Below are 24753 nucleotides of genomic sequence, written 5' to 3' on the forward strand. Positions count from 1 at the left end.
TTGTAAAATAAGAATAATTAGAATGCTACTTTTCTGTAGGTACGCATTCAATTAAATATTTTGTAACAAAATTATTAATAAAGGATAAATTTAAGTTATTGCTTTTTTTTTAAAATTTGCTCTTGATTTATTTTTCGTTATAAATAATTTGGCATATATCACTTCTACTGGAGTGATATGAATTTTAATGCCCCACCTAGGGTATTGTTTTTTTCGGTCTGTGTGTCCATTCGTCTGTAGGTCTGTCCCACTTCAGACTTCAGAGTTTTTATTCTGGGATTAAATTAATTTATCATTCAATTTTTGATTTTTGATGAATTAACACAACCAAGTAACACCTAAAATGTGCCTTTCCCTTGAAGAGCATTTAATATAATCAAAGCATAGATTTGAAATGAATTCGGTTTTTATTACGTGTTGCATCAAATATGAAAGTGTTTAGTATATTTTAATATTTTTACCTCTGATTAGGATGATTTAGATACATCTTATCAAGGATTACCTCAGGGATTAACTGTGGTAGGTAATGCATATGTTCTGTGACAAAGAATGTCTGATTTATATAGCATCTCTAATACAGAATGATATTTGTTCAGACTTTCTGTTTGGAGAAATGTGTTCTTTTGTATATACTCTGCTTATTTCGTTTTTTTTGGATTTACATCAACTGAGTCTGGAATTGGATATACCTTTTCTTTATTTACACTTCCAACAAAGTAAATGCAGGTTTAACACAATTAATTATCATTTCCAAAGTACTGACAGATATTCACTAGAATTTATTGTCAGATATCATTAATGATAAAATTGGGAAAACATTATGTGTATTAGACCTGTGCACCACTTATTGCGGACCTGTTTTTGCATTGTTATGAGTTACAATTTATGACTAAAATTAGCAAAGACCCATCAAAACAACATTTGATACAAAAATTTAACAATACTTTTAGATATTTGGATGATATATTGGCTCTAAATAATGACGACTTCAGTATGTATACTAAAGAAATTTATCCTGTAGAACTTACTTTAAATAAAGCTAATGATAACAATGACCACTGCCCTTTCCTCGATCTTGATATCTATATCATAAACGGGAAGCTTAATACAAAAATTTATGATAAAAGAGATGATTTTTCATTTCCTATTGTTAATTATCCATTTTTAGATGGTGACGTTCCCTTGTCACCATCTTATGGTGTTTATATATCTCAACTTGTACGATTCGCTCGTGTATGTAACAATGTATTAGATTTTAGCGAGAGAAATTTATGTATTACTGAAAAATTATTACACCAGGGTTTTCGATATCACAAACTGGTCAAAACATTTACTAAATTTTATCGCCGGTGTCATATGGTATTTTGAACCCCCTAAAAATTGAACCCGGGGTCAAATTACCATGCGGTAAAATGACCCCGGGGTCATTATACCGCATGGTATTTTGACCCCGGGGTCATTTTTCACATATGGTATTTTGAACCCCCCTGCAGTATATTGAACCCCTCTGTTTTTGATAAATAATATTGCAGATAATTTAATTTACAAATTATTGGCTATAATTTTTTTTAATTTGAGGTCTATGGTAGGGGGTTCAATATACCGCAGGGGGGTCAAAATACCATGGCTAAGTAAAATTTTCAAAATATATTTTCCAGCATATTTAATACATACAAACTACTTTTTGGGGTATTATAACTATGTTAAGGAGTTAGAATAGCTAAAATTTTTGAAAATCAAGGTCTATAGTAGGGGGTTCAATATACCGCAGGGGGGTCAAAATACCATGGCTAAGTAAAATTTTCAAAATATCTTTTCCAGCATATTAAATACATACAAACTACGTATTGGAGTATAATAACTATGTAAAGAAGCTAGAATAGATTGAGTTTTTGAAATTCAAGGTCTATAGAAGGGGGTTCAATATACTGCAGGGGGGTCAAAATACCATGGCAAAGTAAAATTTTCAAAATAACTTTTCCAGCATATCTAATACATGCAAACTACTTATTGGATTATTATAACTACATTAAGGAGTTAGAATAGCTAGAATTTTTGAAATTCAAGGTCTATAGTAGGGGGTTCAATATACCGCAGGGGGGTCAAAATACCATGGCAAAGTAAAATTTTTAAAATATCTTTTCCAGCATATCTAATACATACAAACTACTTATTGGATTATTATAACTATGTTAAGGAGCTAGAATAGATTGAATTTTTGAAATTCAAGGGCTATAGTAGGGGGTTCAATATACCGCAGGGGGGTCAAAATACCATGGCTAAGTAAAATTTTCAAAATATATTTTCCAGCATATCTAATACATACAAACTACTTATTGGATTATTATAACTATGTTAAGGAGCTAGAATAGATTGAATTTTTGAAATTCAAGGTCTATAGTAGGGGGTTCAATATACCGCAGGGGGGTCAAAATACCATGGCTAAGTAAAATTTTCAAAATATATTTTCCAGCATATTTAATACATACAAACTACTTATTGGGGTATTATAACTATGTTAAGGAGTTAGAATAGCTAAAATTTTTGAAAATCAAGGTCTATAGTAGGGGGTTCAATATACCGCAGGGGGGTCAAAATACCATGGCTAAGTAAAATTTTCAAAATATCTTTTCCAGCATATTAAATACATACAAACTACGTATTGGAGTATAATAACTATGTAAAGAAGCTAGAATAGATTGAGTTTTTGAAATTCAAGGTCTATAGAAGGGGGTTCAATATACCGCAGGGGGGTCAAAATACCATGGCAAAGTAAAATTTTCAAAATATCTATTCCAGCATATTTAATACATACAAACTACTTATTGGGTTATTATAACTATGTTAAGGAGTTAGAATAGATTGAATTTTTGAAATTCAAGGTCTATAGTAGGGGGTTCAATATACCGCAGGGGGGTCAAAATACCATGGCAAAGTAAAATTTTCAAAATATATTTTCCAGCATATCTAATACATACAAACTACTTATTGGATTATTATAACTATGTTAAGGAGCTAGAATAGATTGAATTTTTGAAATTCAAGGTCTATAGTAGGGGGTTCAATATACCGCAGGGGGGTCAAAATACCATGGCAAAGTAAAATTTTCAAAATATATTTTCCAGCATATCTAATACATACAAACTACTTATTGGATTATTATAACTATGTTAAGGAGCTAGAATAGATTGAATTTTTGAAATTCAAGGTCTATAGTAGGGGGTTCAATATACCGCAGGGGGGTCAAAATACCATGGCTAAGTAAAATTTTCAAAATATATTTTCCAGCATATCTAATACATACAAACTACTTATTGGATTATTATAACTATGTTAAGGAGCTAGAATAGATTGAATTTTTGAAATTCAAGGTCTATAGTAGGGGGTTCAATATACCGCAGGGGGGTCAAAATACCATGGCAAAGTAAAATTTTCAAAATATATTTTCCAGCATATTTAATACATACAAACTACTTATTGGGTTATTATAACTATGTTAAGGAGTTAGAATAGATTGAATTTTTGAAATTCAAGGTCTATAGTAGGGGGTTCAATATACCGCAGGGGGGTCAAAATACCATGGCAAAGTAAAATTTTCAAAATATCTTTTCCAGCATATTAAATACATACAAACTACGTATTGGAGTATAATAACTATGTAAAGAAGCTAGAATAGATTGAGTTTTTGAAATTCAAGGTCTATAGAAGGGGGTTCAATATACCGCAGGGGGGTCAAAATACCATGGCAAAGTAAAATTTTCAAAATATCTTTTCCAGCATATCTAATACATACAAACTACTTATTGGATTATTATAACTACATTAAGGAGTTAGAATAGCTAGAATTTTTGAAATTCAAGGTCTATAGTAGGGGGTTCAATATACAGCAGGGGGGTCAAAATACCATGGCAAAGTAAAATTTTTAAAATATCTTTTCCAGCATATCTAATACATACAAACTACTTATTGGATTATTATAACTATGTTAAGGAGCTAGAATAGATTGAATTTTTGAAATTCAAGGTCTATAGTAGGGGGTTCAATATACCGCAGGGGGGTCAAAATACCATGGCAAAGTAAAATTTTCAAAATATATTTTCCAGCATATCTAATACATACAAACTACTTATTGGATTATTATAACTATGTTAAGGAGCTAGAATAGCTAGAATTTTTGAAATTCAAGGTCTATAGTAGGGGGGGGGTTCAATATACCGCAGGGGGGTCAAAATACCATGGCAAAGTAAAATTTTCAAAATATATTTTCCAGCATATTTAATACATACAAACTACTTATTGGGGTATTATAACTATGTTAAGGAGTTAGAATAGCTAAAATTTTTGAAAATCAAGGTCTATAGTAGGGGGTTCAATATACCGCAGGGGGGTCAAAATACCATGGCTAAGTAAAATTTTCAAAATATCTTTTCCAGCATATTAAATACATACAAACTACGTATTGGAGTATAATAACTATGTAAAGAAGCTAGAATAGATTGAGTTTTTGAAATTCAAGGTCTATAGAAGGGGGTTCAATATACCGCAGGGGGGTCAAAATACCATGGCAAAGTAAAATTTTCAAAATATCTATTCCAGCATATTTAATACATACAAACTACTTATTGGGTTATTATAACTATGTTAAGGAGTTAGAATAGAATGAATTTTTGAAATTCAAGGTCTATAGTAGGGGGTTCAATATACCGCAGGGGGGTCAAAATACCATGGCTAAGTAAAATTTTCAAAATATATTTTCCAGCATATCTAATACATACAAACTACTTATTGGATTATTATAACTATGTTAAGGAGCTAGAATAGATTGAATTTTATAGTAGGGGGTTCAATATACCGCAGGGGGGTCAAAATACCATGGCAAAGTAAAATTTTCAAAATATATTTTCCAGCATATTGAATACATACAAACTACTTATTGGGTTATTATAACTATGTTAAGGAGTTAGAATAGCTAGAATTTTTGAAATTCAAGGTCTATAGTAGGGGGTTCAATATACTGCAGGGGGGTGAAAATACCATGGCAAAGTAAAATTTTCAAAATATCTTTTCCAGCATATCTAATACATACAAACTACTAATTTGAGTATTATAACTATATTAAGCAGTTAGAATAGCTAGAATTTTTGAAATTCAAGGTCTAGTAGGGGGTTCAATATACCGCAGGGGGGTCAAAATACCATGGCAAAGTAAAATTTTCAAAATATATTTTCCAGCATATTTAATACATACAAACTACTTATTGGGTTATTATAACTATGTTAAGGAGTTAGAATAGATTGAATTTTTGAAATTCAAGGTCTATAGTAGGGGGTTCAATATACCGCAGGGGGGTCAAAATACCATGGCAAAGTAAAATTTTCAAAATATCTTTTCCAGCATATTAAATACATACAAACTACGTATTGGAGTATAATAACTATGTAAAGAAGCTAGAATAGATTGAGTTTTTGAAATTCAAGGTCTATAGAAGGGGGTTCAATATACCGCAGGGGGGTCAAAATACCATGGCAAAGTAAAATTTTCAAAATATCTTTTCCAGCATATCTAATACATACAAACTACTTATTGGATTATTATAACTACATTAAGGAGTTAGAATAGCTAGAATTTTTGAAATTCAAGGTCTATAGTAGGGGATTCAATATACAGCAGGGGGGTCAAAATACCATGGCAAAGTAAAATTTTTAAAATATCTTTTCCAGCATATCTAATACATACAAACTACTTATTGGATTATTATAACTATGTTAAGGAGCTAGAATAGATTGAATTTTTGAAATTCAAGGTCTATAGTAGGGGGTTCAATATACCGCAGGGGGGTCAAAATACCATGGCAAAGTAAAATTTTCAAAATATATTTTCCAGCATATTTAATACATACAAACTACTTATTGGGTTATTATAACTATGTTAAGGAGTTAGAATAGATTGAATTTTTGAAATTCAAGGTCTATAGTAGGGGGTTCAATATACCGCAGGGGGGTCAAAATACCATGGCGAAGTAAAATTTTCAAAATATCTTTTCCAGCATATTAAATACATACAAACTACGTATTGGAGTATAATAACTATGTAAAGAAGCTAGAATAGATTGAGTTTTTGAAATTCAAGGTCTATAGAAGGGGGTTCAATATACCGCAGGGGGGTCAAAATACCATGGCAAAGTAAAATTTTCAAAATATCTTTTCCAGCATATCTAATACATACAAACTACTTATTGGATTATTATAACTACATTAAGGAGTTAGAATAGCTAGAATTTTTGAAATTCAAGGTCTATAGTAGGGGGTTCAATATACAGCAGGGGGGTCAAAATACCATGGCAAAGTAAAATTTTTAAAATATCTTTTCCAGCACATCTAATACATACAAACTACTTATTGGATTATTATAACTATGTTAAGGAGCTAGAATAGATTGAATTTTTGAAATTCAAGGTCTATAGTAGGGGGTTCAATATACCGCAGGGGGGTCAAAATACCATGGCAAAGTAAAATTTTCAAAATATATTTTCCAGCATATTTAATACATACAAACTACTTATTGGGTTATTATAACTATGTTAAGGAGTTAGAATAGATTGAATTTTTGAAATTCAAGGTCTATAGTAGGGGGTTCAATATACCGCAGGGGGGTCAAAATACCATGGCAAAGTAAAATTTTCAAAATATCTTTTCCAGCATATTAAATACATACAAACTACGTATTGGAGTATAATAACTATGTAAAGAAGCTAGAATAGATTGAGTTTTTGAAATTCAAGGTCTATAGAAGGGGGTTCAATATACCGCAGGGGGGTCAAAATACCATGGCAAAGTAAAATTTTCAAAATATCTTTTCCAGCATATCTAATACATACAAACTACTTATTGGATTATTATAACTACATTAAGGAGTTAGAATAGCTAGAATTTTTGAAATTCAAGGTCTATAGTAGGGGGTTCAATATACAGCAGGGGGGTCAAAATACCATGGCAAAGTAAAATTTTTAAAATATCTTTTCCAGCATATCTAATACATACAAACTACTTATTGGATTATTATAACTATGTTAAGGAGCTAGAATAGATTGAATTTTTGAAATTCAAGGTCTATAGTAGGGGGTTCAATATACCGCAGGGGGGTCAAAATACCATGGCTAAGTAAAATTTTCAAAATATATTTTCCAGCATATTTAATACATACAAACTACTTATTGGGTTATTATAACTATGTTAAGGAGTTAGAATAGATTGAATTTTTGAAATTCAAGGTCTATAGTAGGGGGTTCAATATACCGCAGGGGGGTCAAAATACCATGGCAAAGTAAAATTTTTAAAATATCTTTTCCAGCATATCTAATACATACAAACTACTTATTGGATTATTATAACTATGTTAAGGAGCTAGAATAGATTGAATTTTTGAAATTCAAGGTCTATAGTAGGGGGTTCAATATACCGCAGGGGGGTCAAAATACCATGGCTAAGTAAAATTTTCAAAATATATTTTCCAGCATATCTAATACATACAAACTACTTATTGGATTATTATAACTATGTTAAGGAGCTAGAATAGATTGAATTTTTGAAATTCAAGGTCTATAGTAGGGGGGGGGTTCAATATACCGCAGGGGGGTCAAAATACCATGGCTAAGTAAAATTTTCAAAATATATTTTCCAGCATATCTAATACATACAAACTACTTATTGGATTATTATAACTATGTTAAGGAGCTAGAATAGATTGAATTTTTGAAATTCAAGGTCTATAGTAGGGGGTTCAATATACCGCAGGGGGGTCAAAATACCATGGCAAAGTAAAATTTTCAAAATATATTTTCCAGCATATTTAATACATACAAACTACTTATTGGGTTATTATAACTATGTTAAGGAGTTAGAATAGATTGAATTTTTGAAATTCAAGGTCTATAGTAGGGGGTTCAATATACCGCAGGGGGGTCAAAATACCATGGCAAAGTAAAATTTTTAAAATATCTTTTCCAGCATATTAAATACATACAAACTACGTATTGGAGTATAATAACTATGTAAAGAAGCTAGAATAGCTAGAATTTTTGAAATTCAAGGTCTATAGAAGGGGGTTCAATATACCGCAGGGGGGTCAAAATACCATGGCAAAGTAAAATTTTCAAAATATCTTTTCCAGCATATCTAATACATAAAAACTACTTATTGGATTATTATAACTACATTAAGGAGTTAGAATAGCTAGAATTTTTGAAATTCAAGGTCTATAGTAGGGGGTTCAATATACAGCAGGGGGGTCAAAATACCATGGCAAAGTAAAATTTTTAAAATATCTTTTCCAGCATATCTAATACATACAAACTACTTATTGGATTATTATAACTATGTTAAGGAGCTAGAATAGATTGAATTTTTGAAATTCAAGGTCTATAGTAGGGGGTTCAATATACCGCAGGGGGGTCAAAATACCATGGCAAAGTAAAATTTTCAAAATATATTTTCCAGCATATCTAATACATACAAACTACTTATTGGATTATTATAACTATGTTAAGGAGCTAGAATAGATTGAATTTTTGAAATTCAAGGTCTATAGTAGGGGGGGGGGGGGGTTCAATATACCGCAGGGGGGTCAAAATACCATGGCAAAGTAAAATTTTCAAAATATATTTTCCAGCATATTTAATACATACAAACTACTTATTGGGGTATTATAACTATGTTAAGGAGTTAGAATAGCTAAAATTTTTGAAAATCAAGGTCTATAGTAGGGGGTTCAATATACCGCAGGGGGGTCAAAATACCATGGCTAAGTAAAATTTTCAAAATATCTTTTCCAGCATATTAAATACATACAAACTACGTATTGGAGTATAATAACTATGTAAAGAAGCTAGAATAGATTGAGTTTTTGAAATTCAAGGTCTATAGAAGGGGGTTCAATATACCGCAGGGGGGTCAAAATACCATGGCAAAGTAAAATTTTCAAAATATCTATTCCAGCATATTTAATACATACAAACTACTTATTGGGTTATTATAACTATGTTAAGGAGTTAGAATAGAATGAATTTTTGAAATTCAAGGTCTATAGTAGGGGGTTCAATATACCGCAGGGGGGTCAAAATACCATGGCTAAGTAAAATTTTCAAAATATATTTTCCAGCATATCTAATACATACAAACTACTTATTGGATTATTATAACTATGTTAAGGAGCTAGAATAGATTGAATTTTATAGTAGGGGGTTCAATATACCGCAGGGGGGTCAAAATACCATGGCAAAGTAAAATTTTCAAAATATATTTTCCAGCATATTGAATACATACAAACTACTTATTGGGTTATTATAACTATGTTAAGGAGTTAGAATAGCTAGAATTTTTGAAATTCAAGGTCTATAGTAGGGGGTTCAATATACTGCAGGGGGGTGAAAATACCATGGCAAAGTAAAATTTTCAAAATATCTTTTCCAGCATATCTAATACATACAAACTACTAATTTGAGTATTATAACTATATTAAGCAGTTAGAATAGCTAGAATTTTTGAAATTCAAGGTCTAGTAGGGGGTTCAATATACCGCAGGGGGGTCAAAATACCATGGCAAAGTAAAATTTTCAAAATATATTTTCCAGCATATTTAATACATACAAACTACTTATTGGGTTATTATAACTATGTTAAGGAGTTAGAATAGATTGAATTTTTGAAATTCAAGGTCTATAGTAGGGGGTTCAATATACCGCAGGGGGGTCAAAATACCATGGCAAAGTAAAATTTTCAAAATATCTTTTCCAGCATATTAAATACATACAAACTACGTATTGGAGTATAATAACTATGTAAAGAAGCTAGAATAGATTGAGTTTTTGAAATTCAAGGTCTATAGAAGGGGGTTCAATATACCGCAGGGGGGTCAAAATACCATGGCAAAGTAAAATTTTCAAAATATCTTTTCCAGCATATCTAATACATACAAACTACTTATTGGATTATTATAACTACATTAAGGAGTTAGAATAGCTAGAATTTTTGAAATTCAAGGTCTATAGTAGGGGATTCAATATACAGCAGGGGGGTCAAAATACCATGGCAAAGTAAAATTTTTAAAATATCTTTTCCAGCATATCTAATACATACAAACTACTTATTGGATTATTATAACTATGTTAAGGAGCTAGAATAGATTGAATTTTTGAAATTCAAGGTCTATAGTAGGGGGTTCAATATACCGCAGGGGGGTCAAAATACCATGGCAAAGTAAAATTTTCAAAATATATTTTCCAGCATATTTAATACATACAAACTACTTATTGGGTTATTATAACTATGTTAAGGAGTTAGAATAGATTGAATTTTTGAAATTCAAGGTCTATAGTAGGGGGTTCAATATACCGCAGGGGGGTCAAAATACCATGGCAAAGTAAAATTTTCAAAATATCTTTTCCAGCATATTAAATACATACAAACTACGTATTGGAGTATAATAACTATGTAAAGAAGCTAGAATAGATTGAGTTTTTGAAATTCAAGGTCTATAGAAGGGGGTTCAATATACCGCAGGGGGGTCAAAATACCATGGCAAAGTAAAATTTTCAAAATATCTTTTCCAGCATATCTAATACATACAAACTACTTATTGGATTATTATAACTACATTAAGGAGTTAGAATAGCTAGAATTTTTGAAATTCAAGGTCTATAGTAGGGGGTTCAATATACAGCAGGGGGGTCAAAATACCATGGCAAAGTAAAATTTTTAAAATATCTTTTCCAGCATATCTAATACATACAAACTACTTATTGGATTATTATAACTATGTTAAGGAGCTAGAATAGATTGAATTTTTGAAATTCAAGGTCTATAGTAGGGGGTTCAATATACCGCAGGGGGGTCAAAATACCATGGCAAAGTAAAATTTTCAAAATATATTTTCCAGCATATTTAATACATACAAACTACTTATTGGGTTATTATAACTATGTTAAGGAGTTAGAATAGATTGAATTTTTGAAATTCAAGGTCTATAGTAGGGGGTTCAATATACCGCAGGGGGGTCAAAATACCATGGCAAAGTAAAATTTTCAAAATATCTTTTCCAGCATATTAAATACATACAAACTACGTATTGGAGTATAATAACTATGTAAAGAAGCTAGAATAGATTGAGTTTTTGAAATTCAAGGTCTATAGAAGGGGGTTCAATATACCGCAGGGGGGTCAAAATACCATGGCAAAGTAAAATTTTCAAAATATCTTTTCCAGCATATCTAATACATACAAACTACTTATTGGATTATTATAACTACATTAAGGAGTTAGAATAGCTAGAATTTTTGAAATTCAAGGTCTATAGTAGGGGGTTCAATATACAGCAGGGGGGTCAAAATACCATGGCAAAGTAAAATTTTTAAAATATCTTTTCCAGCATATCTAATACATACAAACTACTTATTGGATTATTATAACTATGTTAAGGAGCTAGAATAGATTGAATTTTTGAAATTCAAGGTCTATAGTAGGGGGTTCAATATACCGCAGGGGGGTCAAAATACCATGGCTAAGTAAAATTTTCAAAATATATTTTCCAGCATATTTAATACATACAAACAACTTATTGGGTTATTATAACTATGTTAAGGAGTTAGAATAGATTGAATTTTTGAAATTCAAGGTCTATAGTAGGGGGTTCAATATACCGCAGGGGGGTCAAAATACCATGGCAAAGTAAAATTTTTAAAATATCTTTTCCAGCATATCTAATACATACAAACTACTTATTGGATTATTATAACTATGTTAAGGAGCTAGAATAGATTGAATTTTTGAAATTCAAGGTCTATAGTAGGGGGTTCAATATACCGCAGGGGGGTCAAAATACCATGGCTAAGTAAAATTTTCAAAATATATTTTCCAGCATATCTAATACATACAAACTACTTATTGGATTATTATAACTATGTTAAGGAGCTAGAATAGATTGAATTTTTGAAATTCAAGGTCTATAGTAGGGGGGGGGGGGGGGGTTCAATATACCGCAGGGGGGTCAAAATACCATGGCAAAGTAAAATTTTCAAAATATATTTTCCAGCATATTGAATACATAAAAACTACTTATTGGGTTATTATAACTATGTTAAGGAGTTAGAATAGCTAGAATTTTTGAAATTCAAGGTCTATAATAGGGGGTTCAATATACTGCAAGGGGGTCAAAATACCATGGCAAAGTAAAATTTTCAAAATATCTTTTCCAGCATATCTAATACATACAAACTACTAATTTGAGTTTTATAACTATATTAAGGAGTTAGAATAGCTAGAATTTTTGAAATTCAAGGTCTATAGTAGGGGGTTCAATATACCGCAGGGGGGTCAAAATACCATGGCTAAGTAAAATTTTCAAAATATCTTTTCCAGCATATCTAATACATACAAACTACTTATTGGATTATTATAACTATGTTAAGGAGCTAGAATAGATTGAATTTTTGAAATTCAAGGTCTATAGTAGGGGGTTCAATATACCGCAGGGGGGTCCAAATACCATGGCGAAGTAAAATTTTCAAAATATATTTTCCAGCATATTTAATACATAAAAACTACTTATTTGGGTACTATAACTATGTTAAGGAGCTAGAATAGATTGAATTTTTGAAATGCAAGGTCTATAGTAGGGGGTTCAATATGCCGCAGGGGGTCAAAATACCATGGCAAAGTAAAATTTTTAAAATATCTTTTCCAGCATATCTAATACATACAAACTACTTATTGGAGTATTATAACTATGTTAAGGAGCTAGAATAGATTGAATTTTTTAAATTCAAGGTCTATAGTAGGGGGTTCAATATACCGCAGGGGGGGTCAAAATACCATGGCTAAGTAAAATTTTCAAAATATCTTTTCCAGATACAAACTACTTATTGGAGTTCAATTACTATGTTGTGCATTAAGAATAGCTGGACTTTTTAAAATTGAAGGTCTATGGTAGGGGGTTTGTATGTATAAAACATGTCTGAAAAGAAATTTTGAAAATTTTACCTTGCCATCTTATTTTGACCCCCTGCGGTATATTGAACCCCCTACAATAGACCTTGAATTTCAGATATTCTAGCTAATTCTAACTCCTTAACATAGTTATAATACTCCAATAAGTAGTTTGTATGTATTTAACATACTGGAAAAGATATTTTGAAAATTTTACTAAGCCATGGTATTTTGACCCCCCCTGCAGTATATTGAACCCCCTTCTATAGACCTTGAATTTCAAAAACTCAATCTATTCTAGCTTCTTTACATAGTTATTATACTCCAATACGTAGTTTGTATGTATTTAATATGCTGGAAAAGATATTTTGATAATTTTACTTCGCCATGGTATTTTGACCCCCCTGCGGTATATTGAACCCCCTACTATAGACCTTAAATTAAAAAAATTCAAGCTATTCTAACTCCTTATCATAGTAATAATACTCCAATAGGTAGTTTGTATGTATTTAACATACTGGACAAGATATTTTGAAAATTTTACTTAGCCATGGTATTTTGACCCCCCTGCCGTATATTGAACCCCCTACTCAAGACCTTGAATTTCAAAAATTCAATCTATTCTAACTCCTTAACATAGTTATAATACTCCAATAAGTAGTTTGTATGTATTAAACATACTGGAAAAGATATTTTGAAAATTTTACTTCGCCATGGTATTTTGACCCCCCTGCGGTATATTGAACCCCCTACTCAAGACCTTGAATTTCAAAAATTCTATCTGTTCTAACTCCTTTACATAGTTATAATAGTCCAATAAGTAGTTTGTATGTATTTAACATACTGGAAAAGATATTTTGAAAATTTTACTTAGCCATGGTATTTTGACCCCCCTGCGGTATATTGAACCCCCTACTATAGACCTTGAATTTCAAGAATTCTGGCTATTTTAACTCCTTAACATAGTTATAATACCCAAATAAGTAGTTTGTATGTATTAAACATACTTGAAAAGATATTTTGAAAATTTTACTTAGCCATGGTATTTTGACCCCCCTGCCGTATATTGAACCCCCTACTCAAGACCTTGAATTTCAAAAATTCAATCTATTCTAACTCCTTAACATAGTTATAATACTCCAATAAGTAGTTTGTATGTATTAAACATACTGGAAAAGATATTTTGAAAATTTTACTTCGCCATGGTATTTTGACCCCCCTGCGGTATATTGAACCCCCTACTCAAGACCTTGAATTTCAAAAATTCAATCTATTCTAACTCCTTTACATAGTTATAATACTCCAATAAGTAGTTTGCATGTATTTTACATACTGGAAAAGATATTTTGAAAATTTTACTTAGCCATGGTATTTTGACCCCCCTGCCGTATATTGAACCCCCTACTCAAGACCTTGAATTTCAAAAATTCAATCTATTCTAACTCCTTAACATAGTTATAATACTCCAATAAGTAGTTTGTATGTATTAAACATACTGGAAAAGATATTTTGAAAATTTTACTTAGCCATGGTATTTTGACCCCCCTGCGGTATATTGAACCCCCTACTATAGACCTTGAATTTCAAGAATTCTGGCTATTTTAACTCCTTAACATAGTTATAATACCCAAATAAGTAGTTTGTATGTATTAAACATACTTGAAAAGATATTTTGAAAATTTTACTTAGCCATGGTATTTTGACCCCCCTGCGGTATATTGAACCCCTACTCAAGACCTTGAATTTCAAAAATTCAATCTATTCTAACTCCTTTACATAGTTATAATACTCCAATAAGTAGTTTGCATGTATTTTACATACTGGAAAAGATATTTTGAAAATTTTACTTAGCCATGGTATTTTGACCCCCCTGCCGTATATTGAACCCCCTACTCAAGACCTTGAATTTCAAAAATTCAATCTATTCTAACTCCTTAACATAGTTATAATACTCCAATAAGTAGTTTGTATGTATTAAACATACTGGAAAAGATATTTTGAAAATTTTACTTAGCCATGGTATTTTGACCCCCCTGCGGTATATTGAACCCCCTACTATAGACCTTGAATTTCAAGAATTCTGGCTATTTTAACTCCTTAACATAGTTATAATACCCAAATAAGTAGTTTGTATGTATTAAACATACTTGAAAAGATATTTTGAAAATTTTACTTAGCCATGGTATTTTGACCCCCCTGCCGTATATTGAACCCCCTACTCAAGACCTTGAATTTCAAAAATTCAATCTATTCTAACTCCTTAACATAGTTATAATACTCCAATAAGTAGTTTGTATGTATTAAACATACTGGAAAAGATATTTTGAAAATTTTACTTCGCCATGGTATTTTGACCCCCCTGCGGTATATTGAACCCCCTACTCAAGACCTTGAATTTCAAAAATTCAATCTATTCTAACTCCTTTACATAGTTATAATACTCCAATAAGTAGTTTGCATGTATTTTACATACTGGAAAAGATATTTTGAAAATTTTACTTAGCCATGGTATTTTGACCCCCCTGCCGTATATTGAACCCCCTACTCAAGACCTTGAATTTCAAAAATTCAATCTATTCTAACTCCTTAACATAGTTATAATACTCCAATAAGTAGTTTGTATGTATTAAACATACTGGAAAAGATATTTTGAAAATTTTACTTCGCCATGGTATTTTGACCCCCCTGCGGTATATTGAACCCCCTACTCAAGACCTTGAATTTCAAAAATTCTATCTATTCTAACTCCTTTACATAGTTATAATACTCCAATAAGTAGTTTGTATGTATTTAACATACTGGAAAAGATATTTTGAAAATTTTACTTAGCCATGGTATTTTGACCCCCCTGCGGTATATTGAACCCCCTACTATAGACCTTGAATTAAAAAAATTCTAGCTATTCTAACTCCTTAACATAGTTATAATACCCAAATAAGTAGTTTGTATGTATTTAACATACTGGAAAAGATATTTTGAAAATTTTACTTAGCCATGGTATTTTGACCCCCCTGCGGTATATTGAACCCCCTACTATAGACCTTGAATTTCAAAAATTCAATCTATTCTAACTCCTTTACATAGTTATAATACTCCAATAAGTAGTTTGCATGTATTTTACATAGTTATAATACTCCAATAAGTAGTTTGCATGTATTTTACATACTGGAAAAGATATTTTGAAAATTTTACTTAGCCATGGTATTTTGACCCCCCTGCCGTATATTGAACCCCCTACTCAAGACCTTGAATTTCAAAAATTCTATCTATTCTAACTCCTTTACATAGTTATAATACTCCAATAAGTAGTTTGTATGTATTTAACATACTGGAAAAGATATTTTGAAAATTTTACTTAGCCATGGTATTTTGACCCCCCTGCGGTATATTGAACCCCCTACTATAGACCTTGAATTAAAAAAATTCTAGCTATTCTAACTCCTTAACATAGTTATAATACCCAAATAAGTAGTTTGTATGTATTTAACATACTGGAAAAGATATTTTGAAAATTTTACTTAGCCATGGTATTTTGACCCCCCTGCGGTATATTGAACCCCCTACTATAGACCTTGAATTTCAAAAATTCAATCTATTCTAACTCCTTTACATAGTTATAATACTCCAATAAGTAGTTTGCATGTATTTTACATACTGGAAAAGATATTTTGAAAATTTTACTTAGCCATGGTATTTTGACCCCCCTGCCGTATATTGAACCCCCTACTCAAGACCTTGAATTTCAAAAATTCGATCTATTCTAACTCCTTAACATAGTTATAATACTCCAATAAGTAGTTTGTATGTATTAAACATACTGGAAAAGATATTTTGAAAATTTTACTTCGCCATGGTATTTTGACCCCCCTGCGGTATATTGAACTCCCTACTCAAGACCTTGAATTTCAAAAATTCTATCTATTCTAACTCCTTTACATAGTTATAATACTCCAATAAGTAGTTTGTATGTATTTAACATACTGGAAAAGATATTTTGAAAATTTTACTTAGCCATGGTATTTTGACCCCCCTGCGGTATATTGAACCCCCTACTATAGACCTTGAATTAAAAAAATTCTAGCTATTCTAACTCCTTAACATAGTTATAATACCCAAATAAGTAGTTTGTATGTATTTAACATACTGGAAAAGATATTTTGAAAATTTTACTTAGCCATGGTATTTTGACCCCCCTGCGGTATATTGAACCCCCTACTATAGACCTTGAATTTCAAAAATTCAATCTATTCTAACTCCTTTACATAGTTATAATACTCCAATAAGTAGTTTGCATGTATTTTACATACTGGAAAAGATATTTTGAAAATTTTACTTAGCCATGGTATTTTGACCCCCCTGCCGTATATTGAACCCCCTACTCAAGACCTTGAATTTCAAAAATTCAATCTATTCTAACTCCTTAACATAGTTATAATACTCCAATAAGTAGTTTGTATGTATTAAACATACTGGAAAAGATATTTTGAAAATTTTACTTCGCCATGGTATTTTGACCCCCCTGCGGTATATTGAACCCCCTACTCAAGACCTTGAATTTCAAAAATTCTATCTATTCTAACTCCTTTACATAGTTATAATACTCCAATAAGTAGTTTGTATGTATTTAACATACTGGAAAAGATATTTTGAAAATTTTACTTAGCCATGGTATTTTGACCCCCCTGCGGTATATTGAACCCCCTACTATAGACCTTGAATTAAAAAAATTCTAGCTATTCTAACTCCTTAACATAGTTATAATACCCAAATAAGTAGTTTGTATGTATTTAACATACTGGAAAAGATATTTTGAAAATTTTACTTAGCCATGGTATTTTTACCCCCCTGCGGTATATTGAACCCCCTACTATAGACCTTGAATTTCAAAAATTCAATCTATTCTAACTCTTTTACATAGTTATAATACTCCAATAAGTAGTTTGCATGTATTTTACATACTGGAAAAGATATTTTGAAAATTTTACTTAGCCATGGTATTTTGACCCCCCTGCCGTATATTGAACCCCCTACTCAAGACCTTGAATTTCAAAAATTCAATCTATTCTAACTCCTTAACATAGTTATAATACTCCAATAAGTAGTTTGTATGTATTAAACATACTGGAAAAGATATTTTGAAAATTTTACTTCGCCATGGTATTTTGACCCCCCTGCGGTATATTGAACCCCCTACTCAAGACCTTGAATTTCAAAAATTCAATCTATTCTAACTCCTTTACATAGTTATAATACTCCAATAAGTAGTTTGTATGTATTTAACATACTGGAAAAGATATTTTGAAAATTTTACTTAGCCATGGTATTTTGACCCCCCTGCGGTATATTGAACCCCCTACTATAGACCTTGAATTAAAAAAATTCTAGCTATTCTAACTCCTTAACATAGTTATAATACCCAAATAAGTAGTTTGTATGTATTAAACATACTAGAAAAGATATTTTGAAAATTTTACTTAGCCATGGTATTTTGACCCCCCCTGCGGTATATTGAACCCACTACTATAGACCTTGAATTTCAAAAATTCAATCTATTCTAGCTCCTTAACATAGTTATAATACTCCAATAAGTAGTTTGTATGTATTTGATATGCTGGAAAAGATATTTTGAAAATTTTACTTTGCCATGGTATTTTGACCCCCCTGCGGTATATTGAACCCCCTACTATAGACCTTGAATTTCAAGAATTCTAGCTATTTTAACTCCTTAACATAGTTATAATACCCAAATAAGTAGTTTGTATGTATTAAACATACTGGAAAAGATATTTTGAAAAATTTTCTTAGCCATGGTATTTTGACCCCCCTGCGGTATATTGAACCCCCTACTCAAGACCTTGAATTTCAAAAATTCAATCTATTCTAACTCCTTAACATAGTTATAATAACCCAATAAGTAGTTTGTATGTATTAAACATACTGGAAATGATATTTTGAAAATTTTACTTCGCCATGGTATTTTGACCCCCTGCGGTATATTGAACCCCCTACTCAAGACCTTGAATTTCAAAAATTCTAGCTATTCTAACTCCTTTACATAGTTGTAATACTCCAATAAGTAGTTTGTATGAATTAAACATACTGGAAAAGATATTTTGAAAATTTTACTTCGCCATGGTATTTTGACCCCCCTGTGGTATATTGAACCCCCTACTCAAGACCTTGAATTCCAAAAATTCAATCTATTCTAACTCCTTTACATAGTTATAATACTCCAATAAGTAGTTTGTATGTATTTAACATACTGGAAAAGATATTTTGAAAATTTTACTTTAATAGCCATGGTATTTTGACCCCCCTGCGGTATATTGAACCCCCTACTATAGACCTTGAATTTCAAAAATTCAATCTATTCTAACTCCTTTACATAGTTATAATACTCCAATAAGTAGTTTGTATGTATTTAACATACTGGAAAAGATATTTTGAAAATTTTACTTAGCCATGGTATTTTGACCCCCCTGCGGTATATTGAACCCCCTACTATAGACCTTGAATTAAAAAAATTCTAGCTATTCTAACTCCTTAACATAGTTATAATACCCAAATAAGTAGTTTGTATGTATTTAACATACTGGAAAAGATATTTTGAAAATTTTACTTAGCCATGGTATTTTGACCCCCCTGCGGTATATTGAACCCCCTACTATAGACCTTGAATTTCAAAAATTCAATCTATTCTAACTCCTTTACATAGTTATAATACTCCAATAAGTAGTTTGCATGTATTTTACATACTGGAAAAGATATTTTGAAAATTTTACTTAGCCATGGTATTTTGACCCCCCTGCCGTATATTGAACCCCCTACTCAAGACCTTGAATTTCAAAAATTCAATCTATTCTAACTCCTTAACATAGTTATAATACTCCAATAAGTAGTTTGTATGTATTAAACATACTGGAAAAGATATTTTGAAAATTTTACTTCGCCATGGTATTTTGACCCCCCTGCGGTATATTGAACCCCCTACTCAAGACCTTGAATTTCAAAAATTCAATCTATTCTAACTCCTTTACATAGTTATAATACTCCAATAAGTAGTTTGTATGTATTTAACATACTGGAAAAGATATTTTGAAAATTTTACTTAGCCATGGTATTTTGACCCCCCTGCGGTATATTGAACCCCCTACTATAGACCTTGAATTAAAAAAATTCTAGCTATTCTAACTCCTTAACATAGTTATAATACCCAAATAAGTAGTTTGTATGTATTAAACATACTGGAAAAGATATTTTGAAAATTTTACTTAGCCATGGTATTTTGACCCCCCCTGCGGTATATTGAACCCACTACTATAGACCTTGAATTTCAAAAATTCAATCTATTCTAGCTCCTTAACATAGTTATAATACTCCAATAAGTAGTTTGTATGTATTTGATATGCTGGAAAAGATATTTTGAAAATTTTACTTTGCCATGGTATTTTGACCCCCCTGCGGTATATTGAACCCCCTACTATAGACCTTGAATTTCAAGAATTCTAGCTATTTTAACTCCTTAACATAGTTATAATACCCAAATAAGTAGTTTGTATGTATTAAACATACTGGAAAAGATATTTTGAAAAATTTTCTTAGCCATGGTATTTTGACCCCCCTGCGGTATATTGAACCCCCTACTCAAGACCTTGAATTTCAAAAATTCAATCTATTCTAACTCCTTAACATAGTTATAATACTCCAATAAGTAGTTTGTATGTATTAAACATACTGGAAAAGATATTTTGAAAATTTTACTTAGCCATGGTATTTTGACCCCCCTGCGGTATATTGAACCCCCTACTATAGACCTTGAATTTCAAGAATTCTGGCTATTTTAACTCCTTAACATAGTTATAATACCCAAATAAGTAGTTTGTATGTATTAAACATACTTGAAAAGATATTTTGAAAATTTTACTTAGCCATGGTATTTTGACCCCCCTGCCGTATATTGAACCCCCTACTCAAGACCTTGAATTTCAAAAATTCAATCTATTCTAACTCCTTAACATAGGTATAATACTCCAATAAGTAGTTTGTATGTATTAAACATACTGGAAAAGATATTTTGAAAATTTTACTTCGCCATGGTATTTTGACCCCCCTGCGGTATATTGAACCCCCTACTCAAGACCTTGAATTTCAAAAATTCAATCTATTCTAACTCCTTTACATAGTTATAATACTCCAATAAGTAGTTTGCATGTATTTTACATACTGGAAAAGATATTTTGAAAATTTTACTTAGCCATGGTATTTTGACCCCCCTGCCGTATATTGAACCCCCTACTCAAGACCTTGAATTTCAAAAATTCAATCTATTCTAACTCCTTAACATAGTTATAATACTCCAATAAGTAGTTTGTATGTATTAAACATACTGGAAAAGATATTTTGAAAATTTTACTTCGCCATGGTATTTTGACCCCCCTGCGGTATATTGAACCCCCTACTCAAGACCTTGAATTTCAAAAATTCTATCTATTCTAACTCCTTTACATAGTTATAATACTCCAATAAGTAGTTTGTATGTATTTAACATACTGGAAAAGATATTTTGAAAATTTTACTTAGCCATGGTATTTTGACCCCCCTGCGGTATATTGAACCCCCTACTATAGACCTTGAATTAAAAAAATTCTAGCTATTCTAACTCCTTAACATAGTTATAATACCCAAATAAGTAGTTTGTATGTATTTAACATACTGGAAAAGATATTTTGAAAATTTTACTTAGCCATGGTATTTTGACCCCCCTGCGGTATATTGAACCCCCTACTATAGACCTTGAATTTCAAAAATTCAATCTATTCTAACTCCTTTACATAGTTATAATACTCCAATAAGTAGTTTGCATGTATTTTACATACTGGAAAAGATATTTTGAAAATTTTACTTCGCCATGGTATTTTGACCCCCCTGCGGTATATTGAACCCCCTACTCAAGACCTTGAATTTCAAAAATTCTATCTATTCTAACTCCTTTACATAGTTATAATACTCCAATAAGTAGTTTGTATGTATTTAACATACTGGAAAAGATATTTTGAAAATTTTACTTAGCCATGGTATTTTGACCCCCCTGCGGTATATTGAACCCCCTACTATAGACCTTGAATTAAAAAAATTCTAGCTATTCTAACTCCTTAACATAGTTATAATACCCAAATAAGTAGTTTGTATGTATTTAACATACTGGAAAAGATATTTTGAAAATTTTACTTAGCCATGGTATTTTGACCCCCCTGCGGTATATTGAACCCCCTACTATAGACCTTGAATTTCAAAAATTCAATCTATTCTAACTCCTTTACATAGTTATAATACTCCAATAAGTAGTTTGCATGTATTTTACATACTGGAAAAGATATTTTGAAAATTTTACTTAGCCATGGTATTTTGACCCCCCTGCCGTATATTGAACCCCCTACTCAAGACCTTGAATTTCAAAAATTCGATCTATTCTAACTCCTTAACATAGTTATAATACTCCAATAAGTAGTTTGTATGTATTAAACATACTGGAAAAGATATTTTGAAAATTTTACTTAGCCATGGTATTTTGACCCCCCTGCCGTATATTGAACCCCCTACTCAAGACCTTGAATTTCAAAAATTCAATCTATTCTAACTCCTTAACATAGTTATAATACTCCAATAAGTAGTTTGTATGTATTAAACATACTGGAAAAGATATTTTGAAAATTTTACTTCGCCATGGTATTTTGACCCCCCTGCGGTATATTGAACCCCCTACTCAAGACCTTGAATTTCAAAAATTCAATCTATTCTAACTCCTTTACATAGTTATAATACTCCAATAAGTAGTTTGTATGTATTTAACATACTGGAAAAGATATTTTGAAAATTTTACTTAGCCATGGTATTTTGACCCCCCTGCGGTATATTGAACCCCCTACTATAGACCTTGAATTAAAAAAAATTCTAGCTATTCTAACTCCTTAACATAGTTATAATACCCAAATAAGTAGTTTGTATGTATTAAACATACTAGAAAAGATATTTTGAAAATTTTACTTAGCCATGGTATTTTGACCCCCCCTGCGGTATATTGAACCCACTACTATAGACCTTGAATTTCAAAAATTCAATCTATTCTAGCTCCTTAACATAGTTATAATACTCCAATAAGTAGTTTGTATGTATTTGATATGCTGGAAAAGATATTTTGAAAATTTTACTTTGCCATGGTATTTTGACCCCCCTGCGGTATATTGAACCCCCTACTATAGACCTTGAATTTCAAGAATTCTAGCTATTTTAACTCCTTAACATAGTTATAATACCCAAATAAGTAGTTTGTATGTATTAAACATACTGGAAAAGATATTTTGAAAAATTTTCTTAGCCATGGTATTTTGACCCCCCTGCGGTATATTGAACCCCCTACTCAAGACCTTGAATTTCAAAAATTCAATCTATTCTAACTCCTTAACATAGTTATAATAACCCAATAAGTAGTTTGTATGTATTAAACATACTGGAAATGATATTTTGAAAATTTTACTTCGCCATGGTATTTTGACCCCCTGCGGTATATTGAACCCCCTACTCAAGACCTTGAATTTCAAAAATTCTAGCTATTCTAACTCCTTTACATAGTTGTAATACTCCAATAAGTAGTTTGTATGAATTAAACATACTGGAAAAGATATTTTGAAAATTTTACTTCGCCATGGTATTTTGACCCCCCTGCGGTATATTGAACCCCCTACTCAAGACCTTGAATTCCAAAAATTCAATCTATTCTAACTCCTTTACATAGTTATAATACTCCAATAAGTAGTTTGTATGTATTTAACATACTGGAAAAGATATTTTGAAAATTTTACTTTAATAGCCATGGTATTTTGACCCCCCTGCGGTATATTGAACCCCCTACTATAGACCTTGAATTTCAAAAATTCAATCTATTCTAACTCCTTTACATAGTTATAATACTCCAATAAGTAGTTTGTATGTATTTAACATACTGGAAAAGATATTTTGAAAATTTTACTTAGCCATGGTATTTTGACCCCCCTGCGGTATATTGAACCCCCTACTATAGACCTTGAATTAAAAAAATTCTAGCTATTCTAACTCCTTAACATAGTTATAATACCCAAATAAGTAGTTTGTATGTATTTAACATACTGGAAAAGATATTTTGAAAATTTTACTTAGCCATGGTATTTTGACCCCCCTGCGGTATATTGAACCCCCTACTATAGACCTTGAATTTCAAAAATTCAATCTATTCTAACTCCTTTACATAGTTATAATACTCCAATAAGTAGTTTGCATGTATTTTACATACTGGAAAAGATATTTTGAAAATTTTACTTAGCCATGGTATTTTGACCCCCCTGCCGTATATTGAACCCCCTACTCAAGACCTTGAATTTCAAAAATTCAATCTATTCTAACTCCTTAACATAGTTATAATACTCAAATAAGTAGTTTGTATGTATTAAACATACTGGAAAAGATATTTTGAAAATTTTACTTCGCCATGGTATTTTGACCCCCCTGCGGTATATTGAACCCCCTACTCAAGACCTTGAATTTCAAAAATTCAATCTATTCTAACTCCTTTACATAGTTATAATACTCCAATAAGTAGTTTGTATGTATTTAACATACTGGAAAAGATATTTTGAAAATTTTACTTAGCCATGGTATTTTGACCCCCCTGCGGTATATTGAACCCCCTACTATAGACCTTGAATTAAAAAAATTCTAGCTATTCTAACTCCTTAACATAGTT

General features: G+C 31.2%; 1 protein-coding gene across 12 annotated transcripts in view; it reads left to right on the plus strand.

Annotated features, from left to right (window-relative positions):
• The window catches only part of LOC139523725 (trafficking protein particle complex subunit 8-like), a 64782-nt gene that overhangs the window by 33126 nt on the left and 6903 nt on the right, over positions 1–24753 (plus strand). For 8 of the 12 annotated variants that reach the window (XM_071317967.1, XM_071317968.1, XM_071317972.1 and 5 more), the window contains one exon: positions 472–519. The exons of the other annotated variants lie outside the window; for them this stretch is intronic. In XM_071317967.1, coding sequence (XP_071174068.1) covers positions 472–519 — 48 coding nt within the window. The remainder of the gene's footprint in view (positions 1–471; positions 520–24753) is intronic. 12 annotated transcript variants of the gene reach the window in all.

Source organism: Mytilus edulis, chromosome 5 (assembly GCF_963676685.1).
Source record: "Mytilus edulis chromosome 5, xbMytEdul2.2, whole genome shotgun sequence".
In the NCBI taxonomy this organism is placed as follows: domain Eukaryota; kingdom Metazoa; phylum Mollusca; class Bivalvia; order Mytilida; family Mytilidae; genus Mytilus; species Mytilus edulis.